Source organism: Aythya fuligula, chromosome 2 (genome assembly GCF_009819795.1).
Source record: "Aythya fuligula isolate bAytFul2 chromosome 2, bAytFul2.pri, whole genome shotgun sequence".
Taxonomy (NCBI): Eukaryota; Metazoa; Chordata; class Aves; order Anseriformes; family Anatidae; genus Aythya; species Aythya fuligula.
Genome location: NC_045560.1, coordinates 33035169 through 33056432, shown reverse-complemented (window position 1 = coordinate 33056432; position 21264 = coordinate 33035169). Strand labels below are relative to the sequence as shown.

Below are 21264 nucleotides of genomic sequence, written 5' to 3'. Positions count from 1 at the left end.
GGGGTGCCAATATAAAAAATAACAAGGAATACAGGGTAAGAAAAACAGGGAAATGGGCATGTAATTTAAATCTCTAAGTGATTAAAAGGTGAAGGTGTTATTAAAATTCATGAGCATAATTAACCCATAGATTTCACTGTCTTCAAATACAGCGGAACCATAACAAAGCAAACATTTTAGTCTTGAAAAAGTAAATTGACAACATGTAATTAGCAATATATGGGATTTTTTTCTTTTAATTTTAATTGAAAGACAAATGGAACCTTTAACATTCATGACAATCTATTCTCCCATTGATTTCACTACTCATCAGGATCATAAGTGTGTTAACTTCAAAACTTTAGAATGAATTCTATTCCACTGGATTGAATTTCCAGGGAAGTCAGTTGGGTTGAAGAGCTCAGATACTGAATACAGAGGACACTTGAAAGGATTTTTTATTCAGAAGAAAGTTACCAGGAACTGAACAGACTCAGAATATATATTCTTTGATAAAGAATACTATGAGTGAACAAAGAATCCGCCAGAAGGGGAAAATATAATTATCATTTATATTTTAGATGTCAGAAAACATAAAGATGAAATAAGATTTTTTTTGAAGTCAAGCAGGAAAAAGTCAAGAGCTGAAAAAAAAAAAAAAAAAAAAAAAAAAAGACTAATATGAATTAGTTCTTAAAATACCTGGATAGAAAATGAAAGAAGCAACAAGACCATACTGTGTAATTGCCTCCATCATAACTGCATAATCTATGTATGACCTCAGTCAGTACACCTTGTCTCAGTTTTTTAGAAAGCTGGTGATGTCATGTATGGAGGAGAAACAGAATGACAAAGGGGACAGACAGCATGGAGAAGGAAATATTTATGGTCACAGAGCTCAAAGGTTCTGCTCAGATAAACTGTGTTCCAGAAAGGAAATGGTGTGTGCAGTTCTGCCCAGGGGCATACAGTCTGAAATGTTCTGGATGCATCAGAGGCATATTGTATGCTTTACTTGGCAGAAAATCAATTTTAAGAATATTTTTGGATGTAAAGAAACAGATAACACAAATGATTCCATCACCTTTTGTACTTGTGTGAACTGTTTATGTTATCTTAAATTTATTTTAGTGAGTCAGTGGTATGTATAAGAGGAATAAGAGAGAAGTGTAATTTACATTCAATTTGATCACCAGTAATTTAATTTAATGAACTCTTCCCACATCAGCAAGAATTGAATTTAAATTGTCAGGTTAAATAATGAGTACCTTTCAATACAGAACTGAGGACTTGTTAAAGTTTCTGGTGCAAATTTTCTCTGTTACCCAAGGGATGAATTTGACCTGCAAATTCAGAAAAGAAAAATATTAACTGGTATCATACAAGGCAACAGGGTCACCTCCACCAGCATGTTCCATTTACAAGACATGTCAACATTAAATCTGCAACTCCTTTAGATCCAGACAGTATATTCTAACGTACAAAGTTCTTGTTTAAGACTGGTGATTCATTCCACTACTATTGCATATAAAGCAGAAGCTCGGACCAGGAATGATTATTTCATTGTTGCCTTCACATTGTATTAAGCTCTTCTGAGGCTTATATAAATTATACATATAAATTACATAATCGTAAGTGATAAAACACACATGAGGTGTAGAGCACACAACCTGGCTTGCAAAGATTAAGCTAAGGTTAAAAATATGTTTTTATGAAAAATGCTTGTATTTGAGATATGTCTTTCTCCTCACTTTCCTTTGTACTTACATTCTGTGGATTTGGTAGAAGGTATAGTTTTTATAAATACTTCTCTAAAGTTAATATCTTTTGCAACACTTTCTTTAGGCTCTTCCATTTAAGACAGTTGTCTCCTCATATTTCAACTATCTAGCAGCAAGCTGGCTTTCTGCAAAGTACTGTTCTCTGTACTCACAGAGGAAGGTTATAGATGTCCAAGCAGCAAGTAAAAGTGGGAATGGCTCTGCAACCTGCAACCTCTGACCCATTCACAACAGTGAAAGAGAACAGTCATCTGAAGCAAGGAAGTTTTACACTTATTTGTTTTGCAACTGAATCTTTATCTTTTGCTGAGGAAGCAGCTGACAGTTAAAAAGATAAATGAGGAATGAGAAAACAAAGAAAAAAAAATATTTTTTCCCCCAAACATGCTAACTAAACTCAACTCCAAACTGATCACCAATTTCATAGGGACTGACATTCCCTTAAAGAGGTCTGTCATGTGCAGCAAAAAAATTAATTTACTTATTTATATGATTAAAATAAATTGATGGACCTTCTTATTTTTAAACATTTGTAATAAAATAAATACTACTGTGTGATTATAATAGATTTATTTACTATATAATCACATTACTTACAATGTTACATGCATTAAATTTATCATTGCACATGACACATACTTATGCACTGTGTATATATTATAAAATTCATATTTACATTCTGCTGGGTATATATAGTTTTCTGCAGAAAGAGTATCTGAGCCAGTATATGGTGTTTGCTTCATGCATTATCCTTGCTTTTACAGTATAACTTTTTTTTTTTAAAAAAAGAGTTGTGATCAATTTTTCCATGTTGAGTAACTGCATGCTTATAGGCATACTTAAGCTTATGAATATTAATGTCTTTTTATATTTTCCCATTAAAATAATAACAAACAAGTTTTTCTTTTCTAAACAAATTCCATCCTGACCTTCCCTTTCCCCAAGAGTAATGCTCTTGACTCATACGGTATTTCAAAATTCTGGTAACTCTCCAACTGATATGTTTAAAGGATTTTCTTACTAGCATCTGCTTTGTGTTTCTTGGTGAGATGTTTGGCCCCCAGCACATGATCAATAGTTTGCCAAAACATATTCATTGGGATAGCTTCTCAGTTTTACACAGAGGCTTTTCTGGATTCACATTTTTTTTTTTTTTTTTTTCCTGAGAATTTCTATGGCTTTGTAAATTTACAACAAAATTCTGATGGAAATAAACACTACTGCCAAAAGTAAATACACAACTTACAGCTATGGACCACAAAAATAAGCTTCATACTTGAACAGAAGCTTTTAGATTATGAGAAAAATGTGCTTGAAGACAGTATGTAGCTTGGAGTAGGAAGATGTTTCTTTTCTGAAACAATAAAATAATTTGTTTTTAAATGACAAGCCATTTCTCTGCAGAATTATGAAAGTTGCTGGATAATGGAAAGACATACTGCAATTTGGAATAGGCTTTTTATTTAGAACATTTCCTCTTCAATTTGGTTTGACTTCAGCAAAACACTTGGATGAGGGGGACCTTGCCTTTCAGTCTTTTGAAAGCATTTTCCTTGCAGAACATACTGGAAAATGTTAAGCAATCCAGAAAAAAAAATGTGCATGTCTATCCCTCTGTGTGATAATGTTTCTTCAAGCCACTGGCATCAATACCAGCTCTCCAAATTCATCACAAGTATCAGGAGACATCACAAGCTATCAGGAGACTTCATTTTAGGGATAAAACTACAGATAATGCTCCTTCCCAAGTCCAAGCTCCAGTGGATTTTGATACTCCAGGAGAAGACACCAGCCAGAATTTAGAGAAAAGTAGAAAAGCTACTAAAAATGCATTTAAAGTCTCTGCAACCTACCAGTTGCAGAGACTTTAAAATGCCAAGATTACCTGCAGAACTGAAGAATGAAGCATTGCAATTTGACCGACACTTTATAGAAAAGTATAGGTCATTTGCAATGTGACTTGTGCTTCTTTTTTGCTTCAGGTGGTTGACCATCTAAGCTCTATGTATCTTTTTAGCTCTTAAAACAGTGACTTGGGTTATAATCAATACCGAGTCCTTCCAGCTTTAATATAGCTTTTAAACCTCCATGTCTGGATTCACAAATACAACCAATATAATCAGCTGTAGAAAACATTCAAATAAAAGGGAAATCTTAAATTTAAAAATAAAAAAGGAAAAAGAGAATGAAGTTTTGTGAAAACATCTGTGAATTTGCTTTCCCTTATCTTCAGTCCTGGCTCCAGGGACACAGTGGGAATGACACCCAGCAGGATGATTGCTGGACAACCCTGTAAGCCAGGAAGCATTATCATGTAGTGCATGCATAAAACTGTTCACCCAGGATAGCTGTGATGCCACAGGTTTACTGACAAGCAATTTAAACAGCAGCAGTCACTAATTGGCTGAAGTTGTCTCCTGCATGTGAAAACAAATCATGGTTGAGTGATTTACTTATGTTTTTAATCAAACACCATCTCTCTAGAGGAGACCTGACTGCTCACTGGGGATTTTCTTGCACTGCTATGTAGAAAAACTACTTTCTTCTTCTAGAGGCAGCATTTGTCTCTGTTTGAGCTCTATTTTCTTAGTCATTAGCAGTGAATGCATCAGCTACCACTTCTCCCTAGGCAACAACAATGACTGTGACCACAACAGAAATCCAGTCTCCTCACAGTCTCTTCCTTCTCTGCTTTTGTTACACAAGATTTCATAATATTGGGTGATCTTATTCAGCTTAGGTTTATTTTCACATGGCTGGTTTAGATGCTATAGAGTTGAAAACCATTAATATAATAAAACCTGACTAGACACCACTTTTTACAAAGAATAGCTAACATAGTAGAAATGAAAATCCATTTTAAATCATGCTTATATGACCTCTTCTCTCTCTCTCTTTTTTTTTTTTTTTTTTTTAATCAGACTTCTCTGATGTACAAGGAAAGCAGCAAACCAATATATTCTGGTTAAAATAACTGGTCTTTTAAGCTTTTCTCTACATCTTTTTATAGCCCCACAGTGCTAGGTAAACTGCTTGCAACTGAGATAATCAGGAATATTTTAACTGAAAGACTGCTTAAAAAAACCCTCTAAGACTAATAAAACTGGAGATTTAACTTGACTTTACAATGCTCCTGAAATGCCTGAGCACACTGTATTCTAGGGACCCAGTTTATCCTCTTGCACTGAGCTGCACAGTATCACGTACAATTGTGGAAACAGGAAAAGATCACTGGGAGTTAGTAATAGTTATTGAACAAAATACTCAGCTAGAATCATTATTTTGGCCACACAGCAATCAGGCAGCTCTAGTTAGAAGCAAGCCTCAAAACACTTAAAACTTGCCACCCCAAATCAGAAAAGGTGAGACAGCCATGTAAAAGCAAATAAGAGGGAGTAAAATCACCTGTTTATTGTTCACATCCAGGCAATGAAAAATGGGTAAAGTATCTAATGCCCACATTAGAAGGAGCTAGATAGCATTTGTCTGCATTTACTTTCAGCCCTAGCTTTACTATGGCTCTGACTAGGAGAACAACCACAGCAACCTCAATTCACTCACTGGCAAACTCATCGTTTGCACATGTACATGCAAAATGCCCTTGTGGCAACTCATCTGCTCAGCCTGCTGTGTGTCAGCATTGCTGCTCTTCCAGGAAGAATCCAAGAGATAATAAATTTGCATTTATCTTGATTACTTGCAGGAAACTGTCCCTAAGACCCTTCCTAAAGGTGCCTCCAACTCACTGGGTGATTCACTGGGGGCACTATAGGACAACCTGCAGATCTCTGCTCTGTCTGAAAGCACAGGTGTGAACTATTTCCTTGAGAGTATTTCACTTACCCTCTCAAAGCACAGGATTTTTGAAAAAGGGATGCGGCAGAGGAGCCAATTAATAAATTTCAGGCCTTAATGAGAATAAGATATCTTATCCAGGAAAGTTACTTTTATGGTGCAAATTGTGTTAAACCTGAAGAGATGGTCTGGCAAGTGAGGTGATCTAAAATCACCATGAAGCAGCCTAATTTATGACTCTCATAACTCTGCAACACCCTCATGAGCTAGGGAATCTGGAGCGTGTGGCACTTTTGTTTGTTTGTTTGTTTTCCTTCTATTTTATGCCAACAAAAGATTGGGAAAGGAAGTGTCACTCCTTTGACTACTGAAAAATCTATTTTGAAAGGAGACCTGAAGACAGGATTTTCATACATGGGACATCCATGTGATATTATGCATTAGCTTGCTAATTAGTAAAAACAAAACATACAAAAACAACAACCAAAAACAAAACAAAACAAAACAAACAAACACAAAACAAAACAAACAAAAAAACAAGCTTGGTGCCTGTGGCCTGCATAGAAAAGCTGATCTTGCTAAATCTTGTGACGTGGAAAGCAGATAGGGGAGGCTTGCACAACACTGCTGTCATCCTGTGGGGTAAAAAAGAGTTTAAACAGAAAACTAAAAGCAAACCTGAAAAATGTTTGTTCTGCATTTTATAACTAACATTATTTTGGAGGTGTTTCTGTTAAAAAAAAAAAAATATATATATATATATATATTATACAATCTGGTTTCTGCCCTGGAATCTGCCCTGCAAAAGGTACAATGTTTATGAAGGATGTGTGGTGACCTTAACCCAAGCAAGAGACTGCAGGTGCAAGGTGAGGAGGTGGTTCAGGTTCCCCAGCAGCTGGGGTTCTGTGTGAGGCTGGGTGTTCTGCTTAGACCTGTGGAGGAGCATGCTGGCCACAGCCACTGCCCTGCAGGATAGGACAAGAGCTGGAAGGAAGGCACTTGCCCTTACAGTCAACCTTCTGAGAAGATGGAGAGGAGGTCTTCAAGTGGTAAGTATTATTCTCGTAGTTGTCTGTCTGATTATGATGTTTTGTCTTTTTGCATTCCCCCTACATTTACCTTCTCTCTTCCTAGTCCTATGCAACAAGTTAGGTTTTCTGACAGTGTAATTTCCCTTGAAGACGACCAAGTTCCCTGGGGCTACACTTAATACATAACCTCAAGTTCTGTACATCCCTAAGGGAGAAATAGTCTTACTAGCAGCCTTGGATCTAATGGTCTTTGCCTGGAGAACTGCTGGGTTCCCAAGAGAGAAGATTTTTTTGTGGTGAATTCTCTTCTCCTTCTAAGCTAACGTCACAAATGTTTGTGCTACAAGTGCATATTTTCACAGGTGGATGTATCTTGGGGGGGGGGGGGGAGGGGCAGAAATGGGTCTACTCTGTGTGTTGCAGAAGCATGAACTGCAGCTTTTACTGTGCAAAGAGAATAGTCTGTTCATAGTCGAGAGTAAATTTCTATGCTTTTTAAGGGCAAGTTATCCAAGGAAGTCTTTACCTGTAATCACAGCAGCATGCTACATGCACTCATGGTATTGCTAATGCAGATTAAAAAAAAAATGTGGTAAACAACCAATGACAGGCGAGGTCTGTGTGCCGATAGATGTCACTGTTGCATACCTTATGTAGCTTCACATTTCTGGCAAATGCTGTCAGATGTAGATGTGCTAGGCAAGAACTGTAAATGTGTCCTGTTTTGTTTTATAAACTCTTGTTTGTGATTTTTAATATATACGTCTTCCCGTACGACAAGGAGTAAGTGAACTGGGGATTCTGTTGGCTAGCGCTTCATCAGCTAGATTGTTAAAAATAAGTTGCATTTGTCACTTAATGATAAAACCAGACCTTTACCATGGATCTGTTTGAATTTGTGGGCCTGGCAATTAGCAACACCATCTGCAATCCAGTGATAATTAGGCTGCCCAGAGATAAGAGAGGTGAAGCAGAGGAGCTGCAGAGCTGTGCCCAGCAGTGCCTAGCCACTCTGACACCCCAGTTAGTCCTGACATAATATCTCCTCACATGCCGTGCTGCTGTGGGCACATGCATCTGAGAGCAGGGCTTGGCACAGCATTTTGGCAGCCCCTGTGGCTGACTCACACTCTGGGAGAGTTACCAGAAGTCTTCTCTGCTGCAGCATTGGGGAAGTGTGCCTTGTCCTTACCCTGCTCGTCAGCCCAAGATGCTGCCAGGAGGCATTTTCCAGGGGGGTTTGCTCTCTCACCAAGGGCTTGCTTTCCCTTCCTCACCGGCTTATTCATCCTGGTCTCATTTCACGCCATCTCCCCCTCTCATGCTCCTGCACCTCTGGATGTGTAGCAGGGGAAATACAGAAAATGTTACTATAATTAATGTGCCACTTCAGGATCCCGTCTTGCTTGTGCTCTCGTTCCTGGCTAATGACTCATCCCTGCTTTTCTTCCCCGTATGGCAATCCATGTGCATCAGTGCTTTTACCCCAAATGGCAATGTTTTTGTTAAAGACAGCAAGCATGCCCTTCTCTCAGCGATGCCAGGTAGAGCACAAGCAATTTTGATCCTACTGACATAACCGGAAAGTCTGAAGAGCCTTTTTGGCCTCCCAAATTTCCTGCATCTCATTAGGCCACTCGGTGCACATCTGTAACAACTCACAAGCAGGCCTGTCAGCACATGGCTCATTAAAAAGCCATGGCTGCCAGCTTCTCTTGGCCTAACTCCTTCTCCTCCTGGCCTAACACAAATGCTGCTCTGTGCTCTGGATACCTTCATGGGAGCCTGAGGCAGACCAAAGTAATCTCTTATCAGACAGCTCACTTCTCTGTGGGTGTTAGCATATGCTGATGTGCAATGGCCTCCATGCTTCCTGAGTGTGATGAAGTGGAAAATCGCCACAGATGAGGCTCTAACCTAAGGGATTTGCCTTGTCATTCACACAGAAGGGTCCCACTGGTGAGAAGGTTTTGGTTTTGGCCTCCTGCAATTCCTTTTCTTAATCCATCTCTTTCCTTGATCATATTATACCATATACGACTTGCAAGGTGTATAACAAAAAAATAAAAGAGAAATATTTAGTCAAAGCTATTTTTCCATTATCCCATTACTCTTTCCTAATTAAATAATAATTTAAAAAAAATCTGGTTAATTATTAGAATTTACTTCTTGTATGTGAACTATTAAACTTACATCAAGAACCAAAGTATCACAACCTTAACCACAGAATCATAGAATGGCTTGGGTTGTAAGGGACCTTAAAGATCATCTAGTTCCAACCCCCCTGCCATAGGCAGGGATGTCACTGACTAGATCAGGTTGGCCAAGGCCCCACCCAACCTAGCCTTCAATATCTCCAGGGATGGGGCATCCACAACCTCTCTAGGCAACCTGTTCCAGTGCCTCACCACCCTCTGAGCAAAGAGTGAAGAATTTCCTCCTAATCTCTAATCTAAATCTCCCATTCTTTAGTGTAAAACCATTCCCCATTGTCCTGTCATTAAACTGCCTCAAAACTTTTGTCATCCCAGAAACCAGAGCCGAAGGTATAAACTGAGCATCATCACCTTGCCCTGCTAATACTTCTCTTTCTCAGGAATTTCAGATGTTTCCTGGACTGGGAAAACAGAATTTCTCACTAAAACATTGTTTGAGAACATTTTTTTCTATAAGCCGCTTGATTTATGGCAACTTAAAAATGTTTTCAACTATCTGTTGAAGCATTAAAAACCACTGAGTTGTGTGGATTTGTGCTAAGGAAGGAGGAAGAGTGGTTTTTTTTGTTGTTGTTTTTGTTTTTTTTTTAGTACTATCAAGTCATTTTTTCCAATTAGGAAAAGTGTTAAGATCATGTAATCAAACCAAACACGATAGAAAACATGGGCGACATTTCCCCATTCTCCTCCAGCCCCAATTCGTACCATGAGCAAGTACCTCAGAGAGTCAAACTTCTCCTGCTAAGCCCACACAGGGTTCTACCAGCAGGTCCAGGCCCCATTCATTTCCCATGGGAGAAGAGGGGTGGCAGGGCTGTCCCACCTGGGACATCCTCACTGGTGAGGTGCAGATGGTAGGCAGGTGTAGAGCAGCCATCCTCTGAAATGAATGTTTGTGCTGTGAGTGCTTGGAGAGGCACAGCAGGGATGGGCAGCAGCTGTGGCTTCCTGTCATTGACCTCCCTTTCCTCTCCTACAGATCTCACCACAGGCTCCATACATTTTCCACCTTTCTTTCTGGGCAGCAACCATGAATTTATGTGGGGTGGCCATGTCCCAGCTGGATGAGAAGAGCTCTCCAAGGTGCACATGCTCTTCTTGCTGCTGGTTTATTAATTTGCTGCTCCTCAACCTCCCTTCCCCAACAGGAGTCACCCGCTGAGGTTGTATCTCCAGCCCATTAGCACTAGGACTGGGTGATTGGCTTTGAATATACAGTTTATTTAGTAAAAAGGCCAGTGGAGGTTAAAACTGCTTGCTTCTAAATATGAAAAATAGCTTTGGCCACGAAATTGCTGAGAAGGTTGAAGCTCTTCATCTCAGTGCTTCTAAACCAAATAATTTTTACTTTAAGAAATTATTTCTAATGAAGAATTTTTATAAACAGCATATCTGCTTTCAGTTCATTATACTTTCAATTTTTGCTTCAACAAGCTCTTTGAAGTTGTTGGCTTAGCTAAAATATTTTTTTTAGCAGATGCATTTTCATTCTGGTTTCCCCAAAACAATCTGGGCAAGAACATCTTTGTAATGGTATTGCAATTACAATTTGCTAGGGCAAAACTTGCCATGACAGAATTAGCAGTGTCAGGTAAGGCCCTTATGCTTTAAAACCTGTGACTGTGTGAGCAGATTGCTTTTCTCAGCTGTTGTTGGATGGAGGAAATTCCCTGTCTTGTGATCTGAGCATAATGAGGCTTCTTTAAAAAATGACCTTTTGAAATCTCTCCTACTAATCAGCCAGAGAGCAACAATACCCAACAGAAATCCTCTTTCTTTGTTAGTTTCCTGAAGCATCATTACTCATCACTTCTGGAGTTTGCTTACTCTTTTTGTTTGTAAGACTCTTTGTTTGCGATACTTTATTATTATTGTGTTCCATGTGATGAAAGTATTCAGTGAGGATTGAAGCTGAACCATGCTAGTCATGTTATAAATGACTTTGGGGAAATATATCCCCCTCTGCTGACGGATTTACCATTTAATCTGAAGCAAGATAGGACAAGTGAATGTGATGAGCTGAAAGAGGGGAGGCCACATGAGAGCTGCATGGCTAACGTCCTTGTGGCACATCACTTACCCCTTGAGCCTCCTGAAATATTTCCAGAAAGCACATACATCTGACTGTCATTTAATTCAGCCTTTACTTGTTGCCAAGTTTTTTTTTTTTGTTGTTGTTGTTTTTTTTTTTTTTTTTTTTTTAAGGTTAATATAGTGCAGAGACCTGAAAAAATAATTTTTGGAGATGTTTTTGCTTGTACATATCCATCTAACTATGAACTTAAAGTGTTTAGTTTTTTTTCCCCTTATTTATTTATTTTTTTCTGGATTGATCTCATTTGGGCACAGGATTCTCCCTGGTGCTTCAGAAAATAGCTGGCATGTTTTAGAGGCAGTTGTCTAAATAATAAATATGGTAAAAATTACAGTAAAGCCCCTTCTGACTTTGATGTGTCATCAAACTGGGGTTACATGGAGCATCTGCCTCTGTACTAAAAGTTTCTAGACATCTAGTCGATATGGTCATTTTTATTTTTCCTTCTGGTAAATGAAATGCAGCAAGTTTGTGTTCAACTTCTTGACATACTGCTGTTTGAAGGGGAGCCTTATGGTGAGTAATGCAGTCTCACTAAGTGGGCTCTTGTTAGTCTTAGTGAAAGACTGAAATACCAGGGTAGCCTAAGTTCCTTTTCCATGGCAGTGGTTGCAACTGAGACATTGACTAATATGTGGGGCAATCTAAGAAGAAATGAAGGGAGGTAAAGGAAATTCCAGTAGATTTTGGAGAGGGAAGAAGAAAAAAAAAAAAAAAAACCTACTATTTAGAAAAAAAGATATGTAGCTTTTAAAAATGATTTACAAATTACCCAATCAAATAACACAACTCAGGATACATAGCATTCAACAATATTTATCAAGGCCTGATTTCTTTTGCTTGTGCTTCTTTAATTATTAAAAATAAAAAGAGAGAAAGATTAAATATGACTTGTGTTAGCACAAGTTTATTATAAACACATGTGAATGCTTATATGAATGTGCCAGTCCTGATGGCATTATGATTGAGTGTGCTTAAAGAGGAAAAGAGGATAAAATACATTTTTTAGATGTACTATACTCCCCAGGAAGATGAAAACAAGCTGAAGAAGTTATGGCAAATGCTGAACTGGAACAAAATGTGTTTTAAATGACACCCACGTAGTACAGCTCTTTAACGATTCTTGGCAATAACTAGACAATTATGACTAGGGTGGTATGAACCGTGCTCCTGTTGCCCTGAGATACTTTTTAAGGGTGCTCAGTCTGGCAGTGTTCTGGTGTACGGCATGCGGTGGCACTTGTAGGCTTCTATTGCGGTTCCCCAAAGGTGCTGGTTCAGAGCAGTGGTAGTCACTGCTGGCAGTGTTTTTCTGAGAATGAGGATAGCTGGAAGCAGAATGTAAATATGAAACCTTCACAGGAAAGCTATACTCTCTGGAAGAAAGCAAGCCTCTGGCAAAGCGGAGAGATGAAGAGAGGTTTAATTTTGTTCTGAAAAGTTCTGTCAGAGAAGTTGGTGTGGGTTCTGTAGCTTTTCATAATACCGTTCCTCATGAAAGCCAGAGGACAGCTTCTGGGGTCCTGACAGATTTGCTACTGACTGATTTGCTACTAAAGCGAGCAGTCTGGGTTTTTCAAGTGCATGGATTTTAATTGCTTTCCCAGGAGGTATGGCTAAAAGGCCCAGACATAGAAACTAACAGAGGTTTATCTACTGAAAAGTGGAATAAATCTGCATGTGTAGCTAACATCATGTGGGCAAGAGCAGTATGTGAGTCAGGAGTGATGGCTTATGTGTCTGACTAAGCTGAACAGAGAAATTGCATCATCAAAGCTTGATGACTGTCAAAAAAAAAAAAAAAAAAAAAAAGGAAAAAGAACCAAAACACTGAAAGCAAATTGGATTATTTTTTTTTTTTGATTGATCATCTAGTTTGAGTTCATTTCAAACTTCTTGCCATGAAGCAATCTCTAGTGCATTTAAATATATATGAATATATATTGGTTAAATATTAATCTATATATCCATTTAAGTATGCTCATATATTAAGTATGCTCATGTAGTGTAATATGTATACTTTCCTCTAGTCCTTATAGGATGTAAATTAGAAAAAGCCCACCCATAACTCCCTTTATTTTAAAGAAACAATGATAAATGATCAATACAAATATTATTGAACTATGACGGACAAAGGCAAATTTATCAGGATCAATACACATTAACACAGTGCAACTAAATGTAGGATTGTGAAATAATTATGTCAAGGTACTAAGATCTAACAGGAAAAAAAAAAAAAAAGAAAGCAAACATAACTTCCAGAAGGATTGGCATATATTCATGGAAAATGTTGTTCCAGGTCTCAAAGTATGTGTGAAATGTAAGAAACTGAAGAAAACAATCATGTGGGTATTTATTGGGAGCCCTGTTTATTCCAACTAAAACTACTTTACTAAGTATTAAAAAGTAAATCATGTTGCAGATACCTCTTCATATTGCTCTAGAATCATAAAGGTGACCCATTAAAATTTCATTTTCATATTCTGTATTGCTTATATACACTTCATTCACAGTAAATAAAACACATGTACCGAGTTTATAAGTGAGTCCATTAGTGCTGTATAAAGTGATAGCTGTTTTGTTGAGTTTCCTCTGAAGCAACACATACACTAGATTGCCAGGTGTATGTTCATATGAATAGCAGATGTGAGAATGAGAACTCCACTTACTATTTTTAATGTGGTTTCATAAAAAATAGGCAAAGAATTGGCAGAGAGATCATATTTTGATCCCTGAAAATGTTAACTCCTTGTTTAAAATTCCCCTCCTGCTATTTTGGGGGAGAAATCCTAATTCTGCTAATTCATTCATTATTTTAAGCCATTTTGGATGCTTCTGCAATGTGTGAATTTATTTTCCATTTTACATACTCTGGATAAATAACTCCTGTTTTCTGAACATTTGTCTTTCACTTCGAACTTCGTGCACTGCTGATATCCAGATGGAGAAACTTCACTCTCATATGCTGCAGAGGCCTTTCCTCTTCCTCAAAGCTTTCCTTGTCTGCAAGAGCTGCCTTTGTGATCAGGGACTCCAAATGTTATTTGCAGGACTGATAAGCTAATGTAGCAACCTTTTAAAGAAAGATCAAACATTCAGGGTGGCACTCCTTTCACCTCATGTAAATGCACAACCTGAATGAAAATGGAGAGTCTCCATTTACATTTATGGTAAAGAAGCAGGCACTTCTCTGTTGTGGCTCACGGTGTTCTAAGCAAGACACATCGGGAGAGATGAGTCAGATCCTAGAGGTGCTTTAAAAGCCATCTAATGTATTGCTTCATCCCTACCTATCTGAAGTGGAAGTGTCCCATTACAGTGCCTTTCCCCCCTTTTTTGTAGAATACCATGCGCTTCTGCAGGAGCGCTGCCTGTTCTGGATCAAATACTAACAAGTCTGGGTGAATCTCAACAATTATTTGCACAAAGATAACCACATTCAGATTATTATCATTATTATTATTATTAGGATCTGAAGGACTGCAACAAAGGGAACTATTCTCGTGGTGACTAACAGTAGGTGTTTTTGCTTTTGGAATATATATGAAAAGGATGACATGGAAAAAAGGATGATGTCACAGATGCCATTCAAATTGTTAAAAAAAAAAAAAAAAGTATTACTCCTATGGAAACAACAGAACAAATATATAATAATCAATTCAAACATCCATAAAAACTTTGTTTTTGAGTTGACATGATTTTATGATCTCTTTCTGTGAAAGCATTCAGTAAAATAAAGATTGGCATCTTCATGAGAATTACAGGAAGGCTTAGTGAGTTTTCTTTGGAGCATGAGATACTGATGTCGTTGGATGGGCTAGGGATAACTACAGCGGATGTGTGAGCCTCCCTAAGGGCACAGCAAATTATTATTTCCAGACGGAGAGACATGCTTCATAAAATAGTTTCTGGACATAACTGCTGATGAACCAGGTAGGCAATAAAAGCTCAAATGAGAAGATGATTGCTAGGATCTCAGGTAGATAAGAGCTGGTTGAAGTCTATATTTGACAAAGCACAGCACAGTGGCAGATGGAAGCAATCCAGTGGAAATGATTCACTTACTGAGAGCAATGGCCAGTTCTGCTGAGGAATTTTCTTGAATTTAGAATGTAATCCTTTTGCATCTCTATTGCTTTTGGCACATCCCCTCTCATCTCTATCCGTCCTTTTACCTTGCATCACATAGTACAGCATCTGCTCTGCGTGCTCGTGCAGGTGCTTGAGGAGGAAAAGCAGCTCAGGCAGCTGGAAGAGAACATCCAGGGAGAGCTGTAACTCTGGAAAATGTCAAAGTGATGGGCAATCTGTGATAAGGATTATAGGGCAGCTGGAAGTTGATAAAGAATAGCAGAGCATCTGGATTCTTCTACCTTTGCATGGAAAACTAGGAGTCCTTCGCAAGTACCTAAGGATCAGTGCTTAACAAATTAGTCCCTTGAGAATATTTTACTTTAAGATACTACATATATGTTCTTGATAGCTTCATTGCCTAGCTATTATATTTTTTCCTAACAGTTTAGAAATACCTCAGTATATCAGACTTTAGATACACAACAATAATTTTTTAACAGAAGTTTGTCCTACACATAGCACTATTGATGTACAGAAAGAGGTCAAGTAATGTACATAAAAGCTTGGAAAAAAAAAACCTTGATTTCCTTCTTCAGCAAGGTACAACCATGGCTCCAAATACTGTATGAACTTTCCTGATTTTGGTTGTTTCTTTGTAGAAAGATGAGTTATCTCTCAAAACCACCCATGGTTGCAGGCAGTAGGTGAGTTCTGCTTTGAGACGGAGCTCCAGCCTTGATTGCTGTGAAATGCTCACTCATGGAAGAGAAGGCCTCGTCCAGAAAAGTATTTTAATCCTCAAACAGAAAGCCAAACTCTTGTGCTAGATGTCGAAAGAAGTTCACTGAAGGTAATGGTGCTGGGTTATCAGCTGTCCTACTGATATCTATGTGTTAGGATCTGGTAGATCAAAATCTGGCTTTTTATTACCAGTGCTACAAGTGTTGCTGTTTTCCTAGAGCAGGTGCAATCCAGTAAAGCACTTTCACTTCAAACCCTCCAGCAATGTCAGGTGAACGGACCTTAACGATCCTGAATAGTTTCTTAACGTTTCCCCTATTAATTAGGTGAAATCACCTACCATTACCATCTAAATAGGCCTGTTTCTAAGTGGGACAGGAATTTTCCTAGCACTTGGCAGAACAAGGGCCCTGAGAGCTCTCCCCTAGCCTTGTTTGTACTTACAAACTCAACAATAAAAAGTCACCGGTACAATGTTGATTACAGCCAAAAAAAGGACGAGTTAGTTATTGCCTGCCACGGATTAATGGAAGTTTTCAAACTTCCTTAATTTTAATTAAACTCATAAATTTAATATCATTTTGTAAAAAATGGTTAATATAGTATTTCAGCTGACCCTAAGTAAACTGTGATTGTTCTTTTCTCCCACTTAAAATAAATAAATAAATAAATAAATAAATAACAATTCTAAAAGGAAAGGATTGAGAATAACAATTTTCACAAAAACATTTATCTTTGCTATACAATCATCATTATCAATAACTTCTTTATGAGGCTGTGCACTTCTTTTAGGTTTTAAGTGAATATAAATTTTACAGGCTACAGAGGAAAGTAGACTTTTGGGGAAAAAATAATAATAATAAAAAAAAAAAACACGAGATGGTAAATTTTGCATTCCTTTACTGTTTTGCAAACATTTTACTTCAATCACTGACAGGTATTTCAAACCGAAATAGTACATCCAGGAATGGGAAACATCCACACCCACTAGGACTGTGAGCTCCATAGCTCACATGAGGACAATTAACTCTTTGAGCCATAATGATAATCAGTTCCCATGCCCTCTAGTTCACATTTTTGTCAACTATTTATCTCATCTCTAGGCTAGGTCATCAGCTTGTGTTAGTAACTAACTTATTAAACTAGATTGTCAATTTAAGAGGCTGTCAATTCTTTCTCCAAAACACCTTAAGAATGCTTTCTGAAGTCTTGACTCTTCTTCAGCACATGGTGCTTCATCAGTTTATGAACAGGCTTAGACTAGGGCTGGCATAGAGCAAGTACATGAACTAAGTGCTGCTTGTCTAGTCAAGAACGAGGCCTCTGGTGTTCATTGGCAAGTATGGGCTGATGAGCTTCCTTCATCAATCATGGTCGCAGAAGCAGCTCACCTTATTTTGGACATGTTTGGAGAACTCCAGCCTCTTCTTGGGCAGGGATAAGGAAGCGTAACTCTAGCACATGGGGTAGATGGCAGCACAGGACAAAGAGTGCTGGGGCCAACAAATCCTCAGCTCTTAGGATCATAGTTCATAGGCTTTTCTTTACTGTCAGGGTTAATTCTTTTGATCTCTATACCAGCCTGCTGGTGCTGAAAAGGTGCTTTTAACATGCATTTGTCTCTGAATTTACATCTGCTTTTAATTGGAGCACAGCCAGTCTGCAAGCTGTATGGGCATATCCAGCTGGGGAAGGTGACGTGAATGGTCTGAAATAAACCATCAGAGCACTGAGTTTGCTGGTAATGCCTACAGGCTGAACAAATTAATCTATTTACAGATTAAGGGAGTCACTAAAGTCATCCAGCTCAGCCTGACAGTTGCAGGCATTCAGTACTGTGCTTTTCTGTTGTTTTAACTGATGGTTGGGATTTTGCTCAGTTTCCTTCTCCACCATCTTTCATGGGGGGTAAAACTTGATTCTGTCTAATGGTTTTCTCACATCCGCAGAGAATCTTTTAATGGGGACTACGACATTAGCAGCTACGACATTAGCAGTATCCTTCCATTGAGATAAATCTGTAAAACGCATTCTTATGTTAAATAACGTTTCATTTGTTAAGTAAATGAATGCAATTTGTGTCAGTCATGTTTTCTGTTTCCCTGTTTTAACTACATAAGAGCAGAGGACAGCCTGAGGCACATCTGTTAGACACTGCTCTTTCACTGCTCAGCTCCCACAGCCCCAAGCAGTGCACACCCACTCCTCTTGTCACGACATCAGCACCTGCTCCTTCTGGCCCCAGCCAAACTTCAAGTCCATCTTTCCACACGTGCTGCCAAGCATCTCACTTTGAGACCTTTATTTGTTTATCCCTAAAATACAGAGCTGGTACTGAGACTGTCCAGCTATTGCACCATGAGAATGTTCTATATAAACAGGGAAGAGGAACATGCCAAAAATGATGCAAGGGTAATCACTTTTCTTTCCATGGTAGGTAATGTTGACCTCTGTAAGAGCAAATAAGGGGAAACAAGTCCCAGTAGTCACAAAACTTATTTTTCTAGGCTGACTGTGGTGTAGCTGTTTCAGCACCTTCCAGGTCAAATAGTGCACATTTCCTCACTCCTCTTGCCCCTGTGTTACTAAATAATTCCAAGCTGGGCAGTAGGAAGCACCTTTTGGATTCTTCACTTACCTGCATGGATGTACGCATAGTATTTTCCACAAAGATGTTCCATTAACTGACCTCAGATGTTAGATGATTAGTTTTGTTACAGAGCCTTAGCTTATTATGTGCTATCTTTATTTATATAAAAAAATATTTTACTTGTTCTAAAAGTGTAATGAAAAAGTTTCTGCAATGTTGCAATTTATTACAGTAATAATGCAAAAGAACCAACACACAGATGCATGCAATCTAAAGGAAAAAATCAGTCTTTGCTTCAACATGAGGGTAGATTAATATTTTTGTATTTTTCCCTCAAAAAATTGTAAGTCAAAATCTGCTACCTATTTTAACTCCAGTGAAGAAATAAAACAAAGAAAAAGGGAATTATAGTCCATTGAATAATTCAGAATGTAATGAGGACAGCAGTCTTTGCCTACCACAAGTAAAAGGTCACACAACAGGGGTGCCTGAATAATTGATAACTTCTTTGTAACAGTCTCTGAAAATGACTGCTGTGCGAGGGAGAGTGACTATTTATTTTGGCAAAGCTGAGACCAGCATTTGTTTTCTTGTGTGTATTCTTTTCCCGTCATGAACCTCAATGCTGGAAAACAATTGAGATAAGCAGAGATGATCATTACTGTAAGTCTGCTCAGCTGTAGCAGACAAGAGTTATCTGGAAGCGATAAAGAACTGCAGGTTGCTCCAGGCCATAAATCCTAAAACAAAGCCACAAGCCTTGGAAAATTAAAATGCTGTAATTGGGTTTAGCCAACCAAAAAAACAGCTTCCAAGTCACACTCTTGGGCTACACAGTAGGTATTCCACAGCTGCTGAAGGAGGTAGTGCAGCATCATGAAGGAGCAGGTGAATAATCTATTACTACAGAAAATTTGTGTAAACTTAAATTTTTCAACACTTTAAACAAGCTTCAAAATTATTAAAAAAAAAAAAAAAAAAAAAGAAAGAAAGAAAAGAAACAAGAACAGATTTTTTTAAAGCTATTTACATTGCTGATGTGAGTCTACTCCAAAGGAGCCAACCTAACTTCTTTTTTTTTTCCCCAGAAGACTTCTGAAGTGACCCTGATGGCTGCCAAGAATCATTAAATTTAGGTCCTCAGTTGAAAAATACTAAGCAAAACAATAGTATATTTTATGTCAATTTATCTCTATATGGAAGTTTTGCTATTTTGCTACTGTTACAATTAATGTCTGAAATAAAATACTGAATCCCCAAGAAACGTGTGAAATTGTATAAGAAATGTGTTTAAAAAAAAAAAAAAAAAGACAAAAACAAAAAACACTCCCTTCTCTCTCTATTTAATAGAAATTATTTTATTTTGAATCTCATCTGTGAGAATCAACAGTTATTAGATAATCAAGAAGACTTTATGGCTGCATCTGGTTGGTGAAAAAAGCCCAGGGACAAGCATAAATACCAACCCCTCTGCTTAACCATGACACTTGGTCACTGTCACACTCCTGTACCAATGTGCAAGAGTCTGTGCCAACTTTATGGGTCAGGGTTTGAGGGGCCAGAAAGATCTGGGTACCCCACCAGAACCAGTAGAATGGATGAGACCAGTCCAGATATGGTCTCATGTTGCTCTCTGCTGATTGAATGATCCCTACAAATGTAGATGCAGATTCAGACCTTGGGATGCCCCCATGCACCTACCGCTTCTTGGCATACATTGCTCATTTCCCTGGGTATATGGGGAAAAGAATATTCTACCAGGTAGAATAACCAGTCCTTGTTCATCATGGCAGATACAGCTAGCATTACTCCTCTGTAAGCTTTTTTTTTTTTTCCAGGAAGATGTGAAAGTGTCCGAACAGCACTAATTAGAGACTTGTGCATTTACAAGGGCATAGTAGTGTCCTTCCTTTGCCAGTAACTGGCTGTGGGTGCCCTGCTCCACCACTCTGCCATTCTGGATCACTGCAATGATGTCTGCATTCTGTATGGTCGTCAGGCGGTGAGCAATTATGATGCAGGTTCGACCTTGCCGGGCATTATCCAGAGCTTTCTGAACAATCTGCACACAGATGTGAAAATGCTGTTAGTACCTGGAGAGCCTTACTTGTAGGAACCACATATGATTTCTTACTGTTATCACCTCAGTACATCTCCTGTAGATATATATGTAAAGTCAGTGCATATAAGACACCCTTGCTCAACAGGGTTTTGCTTTGAGGCCAGTCAGACTTGTCATTGAAAATTGGTTCTTGTGCATTTAGGTTGGAACAGAACGTAAATTCAGTATTTACTATCAAATGCAGCTAACATGAAGACTATTGAGGAGTTATCTTTCTGGAGGTGCTTTCTAATGTTGCTGGTTATTATATATATATATATATATATATAATTAACTTAAGAAAAGGAAACTTTCTTAATAGATATGCACAGATTCCTGCCGCCTTTTAATTCAAAGCTTGCAAATGGAAAAGCTACTGATATACACCTGCCTGGTTGTTTCATAGCTGAGCACCTGCAATACTTCATGTTGATTTCTCTTAAAATTTTGTTCTACAGAAAGTAACTAACCATGTATATAGACATAAGTAGTTCATGTAACATTCACTACTCACCTTTTCACTTTCTGTGTCAAGTGCAGAAGTAGCTTCGTCCAGAAGTAGAATGGCAGGATTACGAACCAGAGCACGGGCAATTGCTATTCTTTGTTTTTGACCTCCAGAAAGTTGTGTTCCTTTCTCACCCACCCGGGTATTATATTTCTGGATATTAAAAATGAAGAGAGGTGAAAAATAAATAATAATCATGAGAATACTCTTAGAGAAAGGAGAGAAAGATTAGAAAGAATGATTTTACGTGTAGCTATAAAAATAATCAGGTATTTCCATGATGAAAGTAAAGAAAAGTACAAATGGTTTTAATAAAGCTAAGGTTTTATAAGCACCTCAAGTATAAACAG

The 21264-nt window shown here is 38.2% G+C and overlaps 1 protein-coding gene across 2 annotated transcripts in view; it reads right to left on the bottom strand.

Annotated features, from left to right (window-relative positions):
- Positions 1–19637: 19637 nt before the first annotated feature.
- The window catches only part of ABCB5 (ATP binding cassette subfamily B member 5), a 34647-nt gene continuing 33020 nt past the window's right edge, over positions 19638–21264 (bottom strand). For both annotated transcript variants that reach the window (XM_032181502.1, XM_032181503.1), the window contains 2 exons: positions 20921–21067; positions 19638–20367 (listed from right to left, as the gene is read on the bottom strand). In XM_032181502.1, the coding sequence (XP_032037393.1) occupies positions 20170–20367; positions 20921–21067 (345 nt within the window). In that variant the 3' untranslated portion in view covers positions 19638–20169. The remainder of the gene's footprint in view (positions 20368–20920; positions 21068–21264) is intronic.